We start from the raw sequence: 15,122 nt of genomic DNA, 5'->3' as shown, positions 1-15,122 counted from the left end.
CACTGCTGCCACCTGCCCAGAGCTCAGCCCAGACCAGTGCCCACCTGGAATAGCCTGGCATAGCCTTCGCCCCGGCCCACAGCAGCATCTCACCCTTCCCTGCACAGATCCAGGAGCACATGCCCACAAAGCCCTCCCAGCTCAGTCCGGCACCCCGTCTTGGCTGGGCAGCTCCTGCCCTTGTTCCAGCCCCACTCCCTCCCCAACCACTGCAGCCTTGATCTGCCCCCTCCTTCAGCCCCTTCCCTCACTCACTACATACTTATCAGCTGGACCCGCTGCCTACATGCTGTGAAGCAGCTGTGCACACACATATGGCATGTGTCAGTTACATTCAGTCTGCATACCCCCTAGGACCTTTTTAAGTACCCCTAGGGGTAGGTGTACCCCTGGTTGACAACAACTGCCTTAGGTAAATCAAGGATGCATTTGATTTAGGACAGTTACTGCACTTGATTTTGAAATGTAATTTTCTCAGCCAGAGTACAGAGACACTGTAATATCTGAAGGCCTCAGTCATGGGTATGTGCATCTTAGGACCTTCCAATATGATCTAGTACACTACTTTGCAAACGCTTTCTTTTGCACTTGCTTCTATTCAAGTACACAAGTAGTGGTTTTGGTGGCATTGCTTGCATCCTTCAAGTTAAGCCATGCAAAAAAGTATTTGTAGGGTCAGGGCCCTCCACACAATGTATGCAGGAAAGGGATTCATCCTATAAGCAAGATGCTTTACTGAGTATATTTGGCCTGTGTCTTTTAGGTTCAATCCTGCAATGTGCCTGTTACCCTTGATGTCTGTAATGGGAGCTGAGATTTCTCAGCAGCTCTCTAATATAGGCCATCCTCATTTTCATTTTGGAATTGCATTTTAATCCAATGCTATTGTTACATATTCAGACAAGCTAATTTTTGCCTCCTTGGCTAGGGTCAGCAATTACACATAAACAGGTATAAGTGATTGGAAACTGATTCAAATTTGTAACAGAACAGAAGTTCAGTGCACTTAAACTGCTTTCAAAGTGGCTGAAACCAGTTTAAGATAAACCTGGATATATATAGTATCAAACTTAACTGATTTAAGTTAAATCAGTTTATTTAACTTCTGTCCCAGATCCCCTCCAGATTCAAGTTAACTCTAAGTCCCCTTGCATCCCAGCATGCTTTGCACCTCCCCTGCAAATCCCCCTTGAAGGGTGGGTAGGCTAGATTTGGCCCAAGCTACCAGCCAAGCAAGGAGGGGTGCTCTAGCACCCCCTGGCTGTTGGCCTGGGCCACTGCAGGCATGTGCCTGCATTTTCTGACTCAATTGTGAATGTCTGTTCACTTACTTGTTGGTTCAATCTACACAGCTAAGACTAACCTGTGAAGATTGAATTGATTCAGCCTCAGGCTTTTTGACTTTTTAGGCTTTTTGACTTTCTATACTTAACCTTTCTGTGCAGATACGGTAAAGGAAAACAGGGCCCAGGGGGCACTAAACAGGGATTGTGTACAGTCCAACTCAGCTCTGGGAAGCCAAAGAATGGAGTGACTGGCAGGTAACTGACAGCTTTAGTGGCATTTCCTAAGGTGGAAACATTCCTGGATGGATGAGATAAGGTCTCTGCATCTGAGAACTTTTTACTGTCTTCCTAGGGCTGTCAAACAATTTAAAAATTTGATTGCAATTAGTTGCACGATTAAAAAACCAGTCACAATTAATCACAATTTTAATTGCACAGCTAAAACCTCAAAATTATGCACAGAAAAACTCAAAATTATGCAAAATTATGCAGGTACTTTGGATAGTTGGGGTGGGGATGGGGTGTGTTTGTTGGGGGAAATGTATGAACATGTGGGGGTGGAGTTTGGAACCTGGGAAGGGACGGGGGTCCCCACATGCCCTTGCAGGATGTGAAGTAATATGGGTCAGGAGTGAGGGGCAGCAGCAGTGCTGGAGAGGGCTGTGGTTTGGGAGTGAGGGAAAGGGCAGGGGCATATCACTGCCGCCCCACAATCATATTACACTCCCCCACCACAGGTGTCCTTTATTGAAACTAGAATTATGGTAACTCGGTGGCATATAGAGAAGCACCCAGCAGGTAAATTTGTGAAGGGGAAGGGATGGGGGGTGCAGATCAAGGCCCCCATGGTGAGGGAGGGAGTGGGACAGGGGTAGGGGCTGGGGTGAATGGGGCCCCAGGGCTGGGACAGGTTGTAGGACACAGCCATGGGCAGGCCATCCAGGGATGTGGGGGAGGGGCTGTGGCTTTCTGCACTGTGTGCCCCCCTGGGAGAGGCAAGGGGGACAAGTACCCCCCAGATTTGTGCATGGGGCACAGGTGGGCTGCCCACTGAAGGCTGGGGCTCTGCACCCTGCTGCCTTTGCCTGGGAGCTAAGTGCTGGCTGTGCTGCATGGCCTCTGCCCACCTGGTGACAGGACGCACAACATGGCATAGTGCAGCGCCAAAGGGCAAAGGCAGCAAGGTGCAGAGCCCCAGCCTGCAGTGGGCAGCCTGCTTCTGCCCCATGCACAAATCCAAGAGGCACATAACCCCCACGCCTCCCCCAGGGTTGTGCACCTGCACTCCTGGAAAAGCCTCCTGTGGCTCCATCCCATGACCCACCCTGGTTCTGGGGCCCCATTCACCCCAGCCCCTGCCCCACTTTCCCCCTCACTGTGGGGGCCTTGATCTGCTCCCCTGCCTCTTTCACACCATAGGCTTACCTTCTCAGTGCTGCTTTACACACTGCCAGGCTGCGTTCCTGGCTGCATGCATGCTGCAGGTTGTGTGTGTGTGTGTGTGTGTGTGTGTGTGTGTGTGTGTGTGTGTGTGTGTGTGTGTGTGCGCGCGCGCCCCCCCTTTCCTGCTGCAGCAGCCTGGAGCACACACCTGGGCTGCCCTGCAGCTCCTCTGGACTGCCACTGCTGCCCTTCTGGGAGGCCCAGAGGCAGTGGTGACGGTGGCAGAGCACAGCCCAGGCAAAGGCTCCAAAACCATGTGTGTGATTAACGCATTAAAAAATTAATGCAAGAACCAATTAACATGTTAATCACACATGTTAACAGTGATTAATTGACAACCCTATTTCTTACCATAGGAGGAACAGCAGGGCAGAGTTGTAGCCAGGAGTTGTCACTTTAAAAGACAGCACCCAACTACCACAGTTTCCTTTCTCTCCACAAAACAGACTTTTCTCTTGGAAAGACTTGGGAAAAGAGAGAGAACCAGCTGTGAAAACATGTTAGTTGCACCTCTTCAGGTATTGGTGGGAGGTGCTCACAAACTATGGTGATAAAAGAACCTACATGGAATAAAACAGAATGGTTGCATTAAAGGGAACCTGAGGTGACACCTCTGATATGGTTAGAGCAGGTAGTGCACTCTCAGGTCACTGGAGGCAATGGCTCTGACATTCAAAATCCTACTAAGAGAGGCTTGTGTGGTGCTCTTTTCTTTTCTCTCACACAACACACATCTCAGGCTGATCCAATAGCATTTAATCATTTAAATATAGCATTGCTTTTAATAATATCCAAGATATTTTTAATAATCCTTAGATAAAAATCTGAGGAATGTGTGGTCTCTGGGGCAATGAAAAGCCGTTGGTCTTTTTAAAGAGATTATATTGCTTGTCACTTATTTAGGAAGATATGGGAACTGCATGTTGACTGATCATATTCTGTGCACAATGCTTATGTAATGTAGACATGTTCACAACAACATGTAAATACATTTTAATTTTTGTTAAGTCTTAATTGAATTGTGCTTTTCAACAGTTTGACCTGGCATCAGTAATACCATTTGATGTTCTATACGTCTTCTTTGGGTTTAACCCCATGTTTAGAGCCAACAGGGTATTAAAGGTAAGACCAAGTAAATATGAAAAGTTTGAAACCTTGCAAAAATTTCCATAAAATCTTTGGGGCTTTTAGCTTCTTATGTATAAAGACTTGTTTCTATGGGTCGAAACTACAGAATTTATAAATGGCTACAACATAAATATGTAAAAGATATATTGCCTTTTTTGAATATGTAGACAACAGATATATTTTCTAACAGAAATCATAGATCTGGAGCTTTTCTGCTGATTTTACTTTTCTTTACTTTTTTTTACTTGTAAATAGTGCTTCTGTTATCCAGGCTGAGTATATTCCATTTATTTAAACTGCAAATACTTATAAAAATCAACCACTGACAGGCAAGGGAATGAAGAGTTAAAGATAACGTAAATCTTGTACTACCCATGTAATAAACCCAAGCACATTATTTCATACCAAATACAAAGAAATACACAGTGGTCAATGAAGTGTGGATGGGACAGGAAAGAGAGAGACCATAGTTCTGCCTGCTTTCCACATCAGCTTGCAAAGTTGGCTGCATGATGTGGAGAGGGGCAGCCTGCACATTTCTCTTGCATCCAGCACATTTCCTGGAGGTCTCAGTGAAGTTGTGGCCCTCCACATTATTCCCTTGAGGTGCCTGGAAGCTAGATACTTCTATTCAACTCCAACATTTTGTTATTCCCACCACTGAAAAGTTCACTACTACATGAAACAGTGTCAAAATCTTTATTTTTATCTATATAGGCAAAGTACTCATTAACTTGGCATGTGGGCACTATACAATGGGAAAAGCGTCTGCTTCAAAACCAAAACTCTTTATGTACCTTCCCTTCTAAAAAATGTTTCTTTCCTCCAGTCCTGGCAAGGCATCTGACAAAGTAGGATAGTGCCTACGAAAATTTGTGCTTCTCAAACTCAGTTAAGTCTTTTGGGCCCCTGGCAAATGTTACAATTTTGGTGCGATTAACCTACTAATTGTGTCACAAATTGCAATGTGCCACATATTTGGTGAATTTACAGCATGATAAAATGGCTAGCCAGCCACAAATATGTTTCACATTTAATGAAGAACAACTTGGTGGTTTGTTTGTATTGTTTGTATTGCTGCTTTAAAGGGCAGCTTGGGACCAAAGTCCCCTGATGCCCAGATGTACACGTTCTAGTGGAGAAACTATGGGCCTGGAGATGTGCACCCAGGGACTGGGGAGCTCCACAATCCCTGGCTGTATATACTTCAGCAAGGAAGTAGTGCACATGCATTTGGCCAGTGAAGAGCTTCCTAGTCCCAACTGCATATTTCCATGATGAACCATGAGCTGTTGCTCTCTCCACTCAATCAGCAGAGGCAGCCTCAGATCCCAGCTCAGGGACCCAGGACTCTCTCCCACCTGTATCCCCAGTCCTGTATTAAGAACTCAGGGCTGCTCCCCACCCACTGAAAGGCATGTCTGTACAGCCCAACATCAGGGAACTGGTTCCTAAATGTGGGACTGCTCCAGCATTGCCTGCTCCATAGTCACATGATTGGGATTTGAAGAATTTTATCCCCAGTCTCAAAAATAATGTGTCCTGCCATACACATTCTGGCAAGACAGGATATGGGACTTTTAGGATTGGACACAAAATTCCTCAGATCCCAAATGCATGATCATTGTAATGTCAACTGGGGGAGTAACGTGCTATTGTGCCCTACCTTCTGCCTTGTCTTCAAACTAACATGGCTAACCACACCAAAACCCTTTATGGTAATATTGTTGATATATAACCTTAGACCAAATATTTACCTAAAAAAGGTCTCACTTTGTTATGTTAATCAGCATGTGCCTGTAAAAAGAACTAAGGCGAAGGGAGGAAGGGTCATTGGCATGCTTTTTAACATCCTTTCCAGCAATGTGGCTTGTTTTTGTGCTGTTGTTATCAACAAGTATCCATAACTCATAACCAAACTGATAAGGAAGAATGTAAAATGAAGCACTCATATAACAAATTGGCAAGCAAATGCATGCTGACCAGAAAACAATTTTTAAAAATATATGGTAATGTTAAAGGTGAACAGCAAAACTAAGTAAAAATAGTTACTGTGGGAGGAATTCAGCACATGAATAGATTATCAGTGTTTAATAATTTAGTATGAGAACTGTAGTCACTGAGACCTCACATTGTTATGTTACAGAATGATGCAGTCTAGAATATCATCAGCTAATCAGGGACAAGAAAAAAGATCTTTAAAATGATATATTCACTCTGGCAAAATTATGTTCAATGCAGACAAAGAGACTTTTTTTGTCTGAATAAAAGAATCATTTATCATCATCATCATAAGTCATTATGGTTCATAGTAAGGGATCTTCCATAGCTTAGGTAATGCAAAAATGCCCACCTAGATTTATGCTTAACTCGTTTTTTATATTAGTTCTGCAGTTCACTTTTAAACTAAATGCACAAATCAAGTCAGAGTAGTAAAAAATGCTGTAGTTACAAAATAGGTATGTTTACTAATGTGCATCCCAGTAGAAAAGAAAATGTGATAAGATCATGGTTGGATTGCTTACATTTGATTTCCATCTAGCATAACACATTCTTTGAGTTTAATGATCGGTTGGAAGCTATCCTGGACAAAGCATACATCTACAGGTATGTACCCAATAAACACTTTATTGAAAGGTTAACACAGAATGTGAGTCATTCGAGCAGTGTACTCGTGCTCATTCTTGTAAGAGACAGGTTCTCTCACAAGGGAGTTCCTCTAGGTGTCGATTTGAAAGATCTTTCTCCCGGAGTGGGTATGTTACCTCTAGATGAAAATGAATGAACACTTGTATGTTCCTACTTCCTCCTGCGAGAATGGCAATTCTTCTGGTAGAAATTTAACATCTATACACGGCCTTTCTCTTACAGGCTGTCAGTCAGGCATGGTATACAAATGATGAACCTCAAACTATTCCTTTCAGTCATTGTCTTTTAAATATCTTCATTGCGTTTTAAATATCTCCATTTTCTTCGTTGTAGTCCCTGATCCTGTAATCAGTTATGCATACAAATAACTTTATTTACATGAGAAATCCTATTCCATTTAGTTGGGTTGCATGTACGAGTAAAGTTACTCTCGTGCGTGTTTACCACTAGCTACAGAAAATCTCCTAAATAAAGATGGGCTTCTTTAATGGGGGAATTACAGAAGTAACTTAGTTACAGGAAGTAAAGTTACAGGAAGTAACTTTGCTTATGGCAGTATTCCAGTTCTCTGTATTTGATCACTAGCACTAGCTAGTTGATTAGCTAGTCCATTTATTATTTTTTATTTTCTTCTGTTCTTGAGAAGAAGAACAAATTATTATTTGAGCTAGGGCATGGATCAGTGACTCTGAGGCATATACATCTCCAAAATTGTGTGCCTTGTGGCTCTCTGTCATATACAATTCTGGTTTGCTGATAAAAGCATTAACAGGTTTGGCTGCCTCTGGTCTATGCAATACATGTATCTGGAAAATTCTTCCCTGGCTAGTTCCAGGGCGCCCATAGGTTAATAGGCTTACTATTAACTGGAAGTACTAAAGCACAGCACAGTAATTGCCCACAGTGAGCCATGCACCTGGCACTAAAATGGGGAGTGTGCTGCTACCACAGCATAGCTGCCAATCACGTGTAGACCCATGTGATTGCTACATCGCCATAGTGCACTGTATGATGACGTAGCGCATTGTTACGTCACCATAGGGTGACAGGTAGATGTGCCCTCAGACTCAAACACAGTCTTGGATCAATGGGTCTAATTCTCAGCATTTCAGAATTCAGTTCAGAATTGGAAGAGCTGCCTTCTCTGTAGTTCCTACCTAATATTGAGCAACCTTCCTATAGCTTTGTGTCAATGCTCCCTCTCATTCCTTATAAATCTTATCTGAAGAAATTCTTCCTTGTCTTCCCTATATTTCTCTATTTCTTCCTGTTTACTATGTACTTTAAATCTATAACCATATTTATTAACAAGATCAGGTGTTGGTTAATAGTATTTAATACTTATTTAGTGCTTTCCATACTGGTGATTCACAAGCCTCTTGTGAGAAAGTCTTGATAGGGAAATTGAAGCACAGTGAAGGTAAGTAATATGCGCAAAGTCACATACTGAGAAAAAGCTAGAGGATGCTTGGACACCTCTCCACCTATTTAAACATCTAAATCCACTGTTAGGTGCCATTAACATTTCCAAAATTGCTGCTCAGCTGTCACCTCATCTTGTAGCTACCCAAGTCTTGTAGCATTTAATTTCCACCAGTCTGCACAAAGCTCTCTAGGTGCTCATGTCACCCCATGCCTGCTAAGCTGTTCAGAGTCTTACATCAGGCCAAAGCCCTGCAGGCTCCAAAGCAGATTTTCAGACTAAATATTCCCCCATTTAATAAGAATGTTGGATCTGATCTTGCACATATACTTGGAGTATGCCTTAGCTAGATGCAGCTTGTAGAAATGAGAGCTTTTTGTCTGCCTGTCCTCTGGCAGTTACACTCCCTGGGATATGAGACCCAGGTTTATATCCCTGTTCTGCCTGATTCAGAGCAAGGACTTACACATCACAGGTCAGTGTCCTAACCACTAAAGTACTGAATTTTTGGTGATACTCCACCTCCTTTTCTCTTTTGTTTTCCACAGACTAGAAAACTGTGTAGATGAGCCCAGTTCCTTTCACTCTGCATATCACTCCTGACTAGCTTAGCCAGTAGTTAGGCAGCTTCCTGCTCAGCTGACTTCTCAGGATCCTGCCTTTATGGGCCTACATCACCCTATGTATTCCTTAAGGATCATGAGTGCTCCACGTCAGGACGAATCTTCCTTTGACAACATATATAGTGATTAGGCCTGAAGCACTGACCTAATTTATAGGATCTAGCCTAAAATGCCAGAGCCTGGATCTGCTGCTATGCCTACTAAATTACTGACCCTCTTTGCTAACAAGTTTGGTATATAACTTACCTAAGTAAAAAAGTTTCTGAACAAAGGGCTGGCCTGTGATGAAGGAGGGTATTGTGGTTTTCCTTTAATTGGGTGAACTATTTTCTCAAGAAAGTGAGGGACCAAAAATACTGGCTTTACCCAGAAGCTGACATTTGGCAAACTTCCTCAGAGAGCTCTGTCTGTGAAGCACATTTCTGACCTGAAACACCTATGGCTTCAGCCCTGAAACCTTCTTGAGCAGAAGTTGTCAAGCACATTGATTTGTACCCAACAGTTCTGTTAATATAGTTCAAATTCTCTATGAATATTCATAGCCAAGTAACCAATGGATTATAAAGTCCTAAGACAAATTTAGGTTAGGAGTGACCATGTGTCATTTATTCTACAAAGGTGATTTATTTGACACCAGGAAGAATGGAGAGATGGTCAAGGTGGTGTATTGTGGTGACATATAGTAGGAGTTACATAAGGCAAAATAAAATCAGCCTACATTAGCAGGAGTTACATCAGCTGTGATAGAATGCATTGTCCTTTACAGAGTCATTCGAACAACTGGATACCTGCTGTTTATCTTGCACATTAATGCATGCCTTTATTACTGGGCTTCAGACTATGAAGGAATTGGCAGCACCAAATGGGTGTATGATGGCAAAGGAAATATGTAAGTCCTGCTTTCGCAAAAGCCCTTTCTTGATTTTCTTTTTTCCCTCCAGTTCCCCAGCGTTGCTTGCAAGATAGAGATCTGTCCTTATTTTTACAACTGCTAGGGTAGCTAACTTTTAGCACTATTGCTGCTAATTGTTGGTAATGAATTATGCTAATTATTTGGAGGGCAGGTGCAGTGAATAATTAGTTTCCCACTCTGAGTTTTTATGGGTTTATGAGTCAGCTCTAACCACTAACTTAATTAAACATTTAGAAAGCAACAAGGGCCATAAATTAAACTTGCTGATTAGGTATGCACATGGAGAAGGGCTACAGGGAAAAAGAATAATCATTTGAAAGGGCTGGGTGAGCAGAATTATGGTGTAATATAAGATACACTTATGTCTTTACTCTGTGTAGACCCTACAACTATTGGTCTGAAAAAGTTGCACTTGTTTTCTGTCATCTTTGATGTAGGTCACACTTAAGCATGTGGCAAAAAGAAACTCTATTGAAAAGGCTGGTACTGGCATCTCTGCCAAGAGCTGTTCACCGCAGCTATGGGATTTATGCCAGGGAATACCCATTAATTAGGATGAAGGAAAGAATAGCAAAAGTCATATGGTGTATACTGGAGATACAGATGCATAAACACATTTGAATTTGTTTCAAGGGCACTGATAAATGTAAAGCCAGAAAGGCCCAAAAGTATCCATTAATTACTTATTTTAGAAATGAAATTCAGAACCACTTTAGTAGCTTTCAGGCAGCGCCTTTGCCTGTGATTTTGGCAAACTCCATGAGCTACACAAGGTTAAGTGTGTGTTTAGTATTTTGATGAGAGACCTGTATGAAAAAAATCTCCACAGAAAGTAGTCTTTGGAGATGGAAGATGCTGTGGAAAGTGGTTTTATTAAATTGTTCATTATTAACAATAATTAGATGATTTCTAAATAAGCTGTAAGTGTCCATAGCCCACTAAGTGGGTCCATAGCAGGCGCTGGATTTCAGTTTTCCCAACTACTGCAAATGAAAGCCATCCCATTGTCATCAATGGGAATGCTAATCTGGATTAAGATAAACATGTGTGCACCTCTTTACAGGATCTGAGCTGTGGACTTCCAGGATTCTGCCAAAAACAGTAAAGATGGAATTTTGAGTAGAAGCTTTTCAGTCAGTGACATTTTGGGTAATATTTCCCCCTAAACATACTGCTATATCCTGAGTGCAGTGATAGTTAACAAACTGCTTTATGAAGTCCCTTGGTCTTTGTTTTTTTGTGTTGGTTTGTTTGTTTTTTTTGTCTGGAACAGAAAGGAAGATAAGAGCAGAGGAGCTTCACATATTTTGTGGATGGAAATATTTTACATTTATGAGCAGAAGACCAATAGCAAAGATTGTCTGCTAGGTTGACCCTTCACAATCAGTCAAACTCGACCCACAGACAATGAGTATTATGTTTAGAATTTGGTGTCACCTTCTGTCTACGGGGATAAAAGCAGTTTGCAAATGTAGTGTTTACTGCAATCAAGCATGATTAAAGGCTCAATTTGGCTCTGTTTATTATATATAATCATAGCTAAAATAATATACTGATATAAAACATATTAGAATATATTTCTTTGTGTCATTAGATTAATACCTCCTTGTGACAGGATCAGGGCCCAGGGATGGCCATGACACCCCCAGGTGGTCACTCAGCCCCTGTCCCTCCCTCCCTTCAATTCCCTGGGGTACCTCCCTTTCCATCTCCCCTGTCATGCCTTCATATTATTTATAAACGTTTAGGAAGCTGCCCCCAGGGCCCCAGAGTGAGCCTGGTCTAGTTCTACCTTGCTCCTGTGACACTATGTTATGGTCCTCCTGGCCCTGTTAGTGCCACAGGACACCAGTTGCCTTATGAAGTATTTGTAGTCTCTTTCCACCTCAGTAGCCGCAACCATGCCTCACGTTTGTTCCTCTAAGTCTTGTACTGGGTCCACTGGCCTTGTCTGCTTAAACAACCTGCCTAGCTTACCGAGCCCCTGGCCCTGGCAAGGCTCACTTCCACCTGGGCCCCTGTCCCTAGTCTGGATGCGGCCCCTGTTGGGCTTCAGCCCCTTTCAGCGTGCTTTAACCCTCTTGGCTTAAGCCTCCCTTGGCTTCAGCCTCTCTACTGTGGCCTTGGTTCTCCTGGCCTTTCCCTGGCTCCTCCAGCTCTCTACTAGGCCCCTCATCCCAGGCTAGGTTGGCCATTGGTCTGGTTTTATACTGAACCATCCTGTTTTTAAACCCATTGTCCCCTGTTGATTCCTGAATGAGGAACAGACTGCAAAAAGTCCTGATTTTCAGTTCATTGGTGGAAATGCATGTCAACCATTTGTCCTCACAATTCTATTGGCTGTGCCTAGCGGTATGGGAGTGCACAGCCAGGAGGAGCAGGGTTCTGAGCCAGCCAGGGTGGGAGGTGGAGGGTGCCAGGTGCTGGTCCCCCCCTTGCCTGAAGGAGGAGCCGTGGCTGCAGTGCAAGTGCCTACACAGCAGCTCCCTGACCCTGGGCTGGGCTTGTGCCAGTAGGCCTGGGCTGCCAGGACCAGGCAAGTGGTCTGCACACAAACACCTTGGCATAAGGTAATGGCTTTGAGAGCCGGCAGGTGGAACATTGCATTTGTATCTGCTAGAACACCAGTGGGACTGGGAGGAATCTATGGTCACCATCTTTGCACCCACAGAGCAGCTCAGTGAGTCCCTGGGGTGTCCTGTTGTGCAGGAAGAGGGAGTTTTGAGCAGAAGGGCCTCCAAGCTCCTGAGCAACTGGGCCAGCTCATTAAGCCATTATTTCTCCTCTGGGACAGGCAAACCTGTCTGTCTCTTTGGGAAGAAAGAGAAGGTCCACCAGGCAGCTGGCTGCACTACCACAGGCATCCAATGTCCACTCACCCCATTCAGCCCAGCTGTGACCAGATGTGGTCAGGGCAGATTCCTGGGTTCCCAGTGTCTGTGCTGAATGCTGACAGGGAGGAGGTGAGGTCCCTGTGCAGTGTGTGCCCCTGGCTCCCAAGTGTGGAGTGGGGCTGGAGTGAGACTGGAGGGGGTATTTGAGCCTCATACCTATAGCGCCATGTTCTCTCAAGGCTGCACTGTCTGAGGAGAACGGCAGAGCTGTGAGATATGTGAGACCATGATGCAAGGGGAGGAGGCGAGGCTCCCTGCTGGCTGAACTGCAGAGACTCACAAACTTGCTAGCTGATCCTAGCATTTGCTTTCCCTCATTTCACAGGACACCATTATTCATCAGTGTGGGGCTCATGGATCGAATAGCAATCTTTTTGTGGTGGTCCCACACTTTGCTGCTGATTGACCAAGGGGCCAGGGACCCACCTGTCGCTGCTGATTGGCTGAGGAGGCAGTGGCCCTAACCCTCACCACTGATTAGCCAGGGGAACCAGTGGTTTCACCCCTCACCAATGGATGTCCTGTGTTTTGGGAATGTAACAGTCGCCACCCTACCCCAGGCAAGGCTACTAGTTACTGACTGTCCTGCCAGGCACCTCTTCATGGCCTCCACACTTACCCCATAGCCACAATCAATTAACCTAATCACAACGTAAACACAAGCACAGTGGCTGTATAACAAACATTCTCCCTACACTAGATCAGTACAAGCTATAAGTCCCCCTTGGCTTTTCCCACACAGCTCTCTGGGACAACATGGGTGCCAGTTGGCTCATCTGCAGACACCTTGCACAGGAGCTCCCCACCCTGCAGGGCCAGAGTGCCCTGCTAGCTCCCAGGTACTGATGCCCCAGAGCTCCAGCCCTTCCTGTCTCTTGGCTCTTCCGTTACCATCCTTTTGAGAGGCTACATATGTAAATTGTCTAAATGTGGACTTGGTAGCTTAGCTTCAGGCACCAATTGTTGTAAAATCTTAAAATGTAGATTTCTAGAGCCAGGCAGTAAAAGAGGATGTCACCAAAAACCATTCTGTGCCTACTCGCTTCTGTTTTGTACCTGCTGCATGCCAGAAAAATGTCACATAGCTACTTTAGGCACATGTACAGACCAGGCCTAGCATCAGTCTCAGGCTTTCAGTGTTATGTGTACTGATAAGCATGATGCTGAGCATGCCTAGCACCATTTAAACACCAGTTATGTGACATTTTTTGACATGTAATGCTCATGGAGCAAAAGCAAAAAGGTGGATCATGTTCTAACGGCACGTCCCAATATGCAGTAGACGTGCCCTTAATTTAACTACATATAAAACCATTAATATACATGTAGCGTATCACTGATACAACAGTTACACTCTAAAACCACCAAATGGTAAGCCTCCAGAAGGATGAAATTACTGGCTTACCCTTAGATGCCTTTTTTATAAATCCAGTGCTAAATGGAAATAATGTAATCAGCAACTTATATTTATTTATTCCTGGTGTGCAAAATTTATTTTTTATAAGTGCAGCTGAATGAAAAAGATACCTTTATTAAGCGATCCCCCATTATATCTGTCTACACCTAAATAAAGTAGTAATTAGGGCTGAATTTAAAATTAGGCGGACAGATTTTTTCAATCCCATTTTTAACTGTAAACATGACAAGACACACTATTGCAAGCTGTAATATCATAAGATCTCCTAATGTAAGCAGGATAAGAACAGTTTTTATTTGGATGGGAAAAAGAACTATTTCTGTGATTCAGTAAGTGAAGCCATGCTCTAGTACGGGGGCTGGCAACATTTTGGGGCAACGTGCCAAAAACAGCAGCATCCTTGACGTGTAAGATGTTGGTGGACTTGAGCCTTTTTCTTTACGTCATACTGTTATATAAAACTGAAAGTCTGCCATTTTCTACAGCAGAAGTGGTTCCACTTTGATGGGTGACATAATTCTTCTAATTCTTATCTAACACATATATTTGAGTGTTTTGGGTCCTGTATATAGTCCAGTCTCATAAAGTGATGAGTTTCCTGCTGTTGTAAGTGTACCATTTCTTATATCATTTTCTTTCATGTCCCAATGAGAATTGCCATTACTTTAAGAAAAAATATGTCATTGTTCTTAGATGGGATGAGAACATACAGAGTGAAGATAAGATAAACAGGACTGTTTTAGGTAGCTAAACAAGAAACCAGTCAGCATTTCAACTAATACTGGATGCAAGACAATTTTTACTGGTCTCAGATTGCAGTGACCCAAAGCAAATGAGCTAGCTCTAATGTAATGCCCTGAATGTTTAATGTACTATTCCTGGTATGTACATAAAACATTGCTGGTGATGGCTGCCTGGATGGTCAAAAAAGATTAGCACTCTTGGTATTGGTATTCTCTCTCAGAACAGACACAAATAGATCCAGACAACAGTTTCCTTAATCAGCTAACTGATATGTGCATTCCTGAAGATGTATATTAGATAATAAAAACAAATTTCAACTTATAACTCAAAGATATAGGGCCATAGTCAAACCACCACCAATCAAAAATGCTCTCTCCAGTTTCCAGCCAACTGTCTTTATCTCCAACAAAGTAACTATCACATTTGTGTTAGTCTCTGCCTAATCTTCTTGGTTATGGCCTTCAGTGAAGGCCATCATCTACAGTAACTGACTGTATCAATCAATTTTCCCTCTATATGTACCCTCAACATCAAATTCTCAGTGGCCCCTCAGAGTAATAATTATGTGGATGAATATATTATAGGAAGCTGACAAACTCCAT

At 43.3% G+C, this 15,122-nt stretch overlaps 1 protein-coding gene across 1 annotated transcript in view; it reads left to right on the top strand.

Annotated features, from left to right (window-relative positions):
- Positions 1 to 15,122, top strand: part of CNGB3 (cyclic nucleotide gated channel beta 3) — a 67,308-nt gene that overhangs the window by 17,752 nt on the left and 34,434 nt on the right. Inside the window, exons 5-7 of the mRNA XM_019527887.1 lie at positions 3,765 to 3,851; positions 6,400 to 6,464; positions 9,319 to 9,441. Of these exons, the coding sequence (XP_019383432.1) occupies positions 3,765 to 3,851; positions 6,400 to 6,464; positions 9,319 to 9,441 (275 nt within the window). The remainder of the gene's footprint in view (positions 1 to 3,764; positions 3,852 to 6,399; positions 6,465 to 9,318; positions 9,442 to 15,122) is intronic.

The sequence above is a fragment of the Gavialis gangeticus genome, unplaced genomic scaffold (genome assembly GCF_001723915.1).
Source record: "Gavialis gangeticus isolate Ggan-Ray unplaced genomic scaffold, GavGan_comp1, whole genome shotgun sequence".
NCBI lineage: Eukaryota > Metazoa > Chordata > Crocodylia > Gavialidae > Gavialis > Gavialis gangeticus.
Note: the sequence above shows the minus strand (reverse complement) of the source record. Positions and strands in the feature narration are given on the sequence as shown.